The following is a 1,665-nucleotide window of genomic DNA, read 5'->3' as shown; positions in this document are numbered from 1 at the left end:
TAAGCGTGAATGTAGCGCAAAGGGAGCAAAACAACGTCATGATTACCAGCTCAAGGAAAAGTGCTATGCGAGATCCTATAGGTAGCAGGTGAGTGCAAAAGGACCAACGTAGCAACAGCAGGGCTTGTAAGTCTTTTGCGTTTTCTTATTTGAGAATAAGCTTGCAAAATGAAAGGGTTTCTACCAATTACAGTAAAATACCGGATAGAAGGACACACAAGCTGTAACAGACGGAATCGCTCGGATTCACTATGCTGACAACTTGAACACATACTACACACTGAAAGTCACCGTCCTGGCTGTATTGGGAGCAATTCCTCAACTGAAGCTTTTTACGAAGTATTTTACCGAGCGGTGGCTGGAGAGTAGATACTGACGTTGACAAGTGTTTCATACCCCACTTGGTTATGCTACGACCAATAACCCATGGGAAACATTCAACGCAATTCTGAAGAAGTACACAGGGCGCCGGAGATTCTTCATGCAACAACTTCTAGCTGTTACAATGATAGTCATTCAAGATGCCGCCATGCGCTCTCCTACTTCTGATACTACTCAACGATTACACACGGGAAGAGCTGCAAGAGGAACGCTATGACGAGCTAGACGAGCAGAAACAGGAGATTGAAAAGGAAAAGAAACGTTTCGCCAAGAAGGCTGGAGACCTAGAGATTGCGCTGTATAACAAGCGAGAGCAGCTTTGGGGCGAGATATCGGACTTAGAGGACGCGCTTTGCACCAAGAAAGAAGAACTCCAGGAAGCCCTTGACAGTAGAGCGAACCACAGACAAGCAGAGCGTCTACTAAGAGAAGAGCTCGGATCTTTGCGTCGGCGTCTTCGAGACCAGGACGCGAGTCTCTCTCAAGCTACGACAGCATCGATTGAGAAGGTAAGAGAAGCTAATGATAGAGAAACACTGCTGCAAGCGACCGTAAAGCAACTAGAGAAGCGTCTACAAGATCAGAATAAACTGGTTCGTGACCAGCAAGCGAGTATTGTCAAAGTTACGGCGGACTCTAATGATAGAGTGAGAGATGCGCGCGAGAAGGAAACATTTCTTAGAGAAAGACTGGTACAACTTGATCAACGTCTGAATAGCCAAAGGAGAGCGTTCGAGGAAGAGCGTGCACAGTGGCAGCAACAAGCGCTTACTCGACAGACTGGCGCGCAGACTGAACTCGTCTCGTCACTTGAAAGCGCAATGCCACAGCTACGGAGTCTACTAAGTGCGTATGATCGAGTACATGGCAATGAAGAATGTCCACCACGCAGTACTGGAAAAAGCCCATTGAAAACGACACACAAGATGATCAAGCAATCCAATCCGGACTTGACGCAGCGTCTGAAAGAGCAGGAGGTTGCTTTTGATCAGAAGCGAGCGCAGTTATTGGAGCAAGCTAGTGATGCAGCAGAAACCCAGCGTGATATTACTCGAAGGAACCTGTTGGAACGCGAAAAGGTGTTGATATGTCCAATCACACTGGAGCTGTTTGACTTCCCCGTGGTAACTGGATGCTGTGGCAAGACTTTCTCGTCTGAAGGATTACGACAAGCGATCAGGCAGAACCCTGTCCTCCTTGAGCTTCAGCACAATGCGCGTACCACGAGCAATGGGCTCCGACGTGTCGGGCGTGACGGTGAACGAGCCACCGGCGGCGGACTCC

General features: G+C 48.5%; 1 protein-coding gene across 1 annotated transcript; it reads left to right on the top strand.

Moving 5' to 3' along the window:
* Positions 1 to 521: 521 nt before the first annotated feature.
* Positions 522 to 1,638, top strand: PPTG_20243 (hypothetical protein; the record flags this gene model as incomplete). Its single annotated transcript, XM_008918936.1, has 1 exon — positions 522 to 1,638. A coding segment is annotated over one exon (1,116 nt), but the record flags the coding sequence as incomplete, so codon positions are not given.
* Between the last annotated feature and the right edge of the window lie 27 nt (positions 1,639 to 1,665).

The sequence above is a fragment of the Phytophthora parasitica genome (assembly GCF_000247585.1).
Source record: "Phytophthora parasitica INRA-310 unplaced genomic scaffold supercont2.386, whole genome shotgun sequence".
Classification (NCBI taxonomy): domain Eukaryota; phylum Oomycota; class Peronosporomycetes; order Peronosporales; family Peronosporaceae; genus Phytophthora; species Phytophthora nicotianae.
Note: the sequence above shows the minus strand (reverse complement) of the source record. Positions and strands in the feature narration are given on the sequence as shown.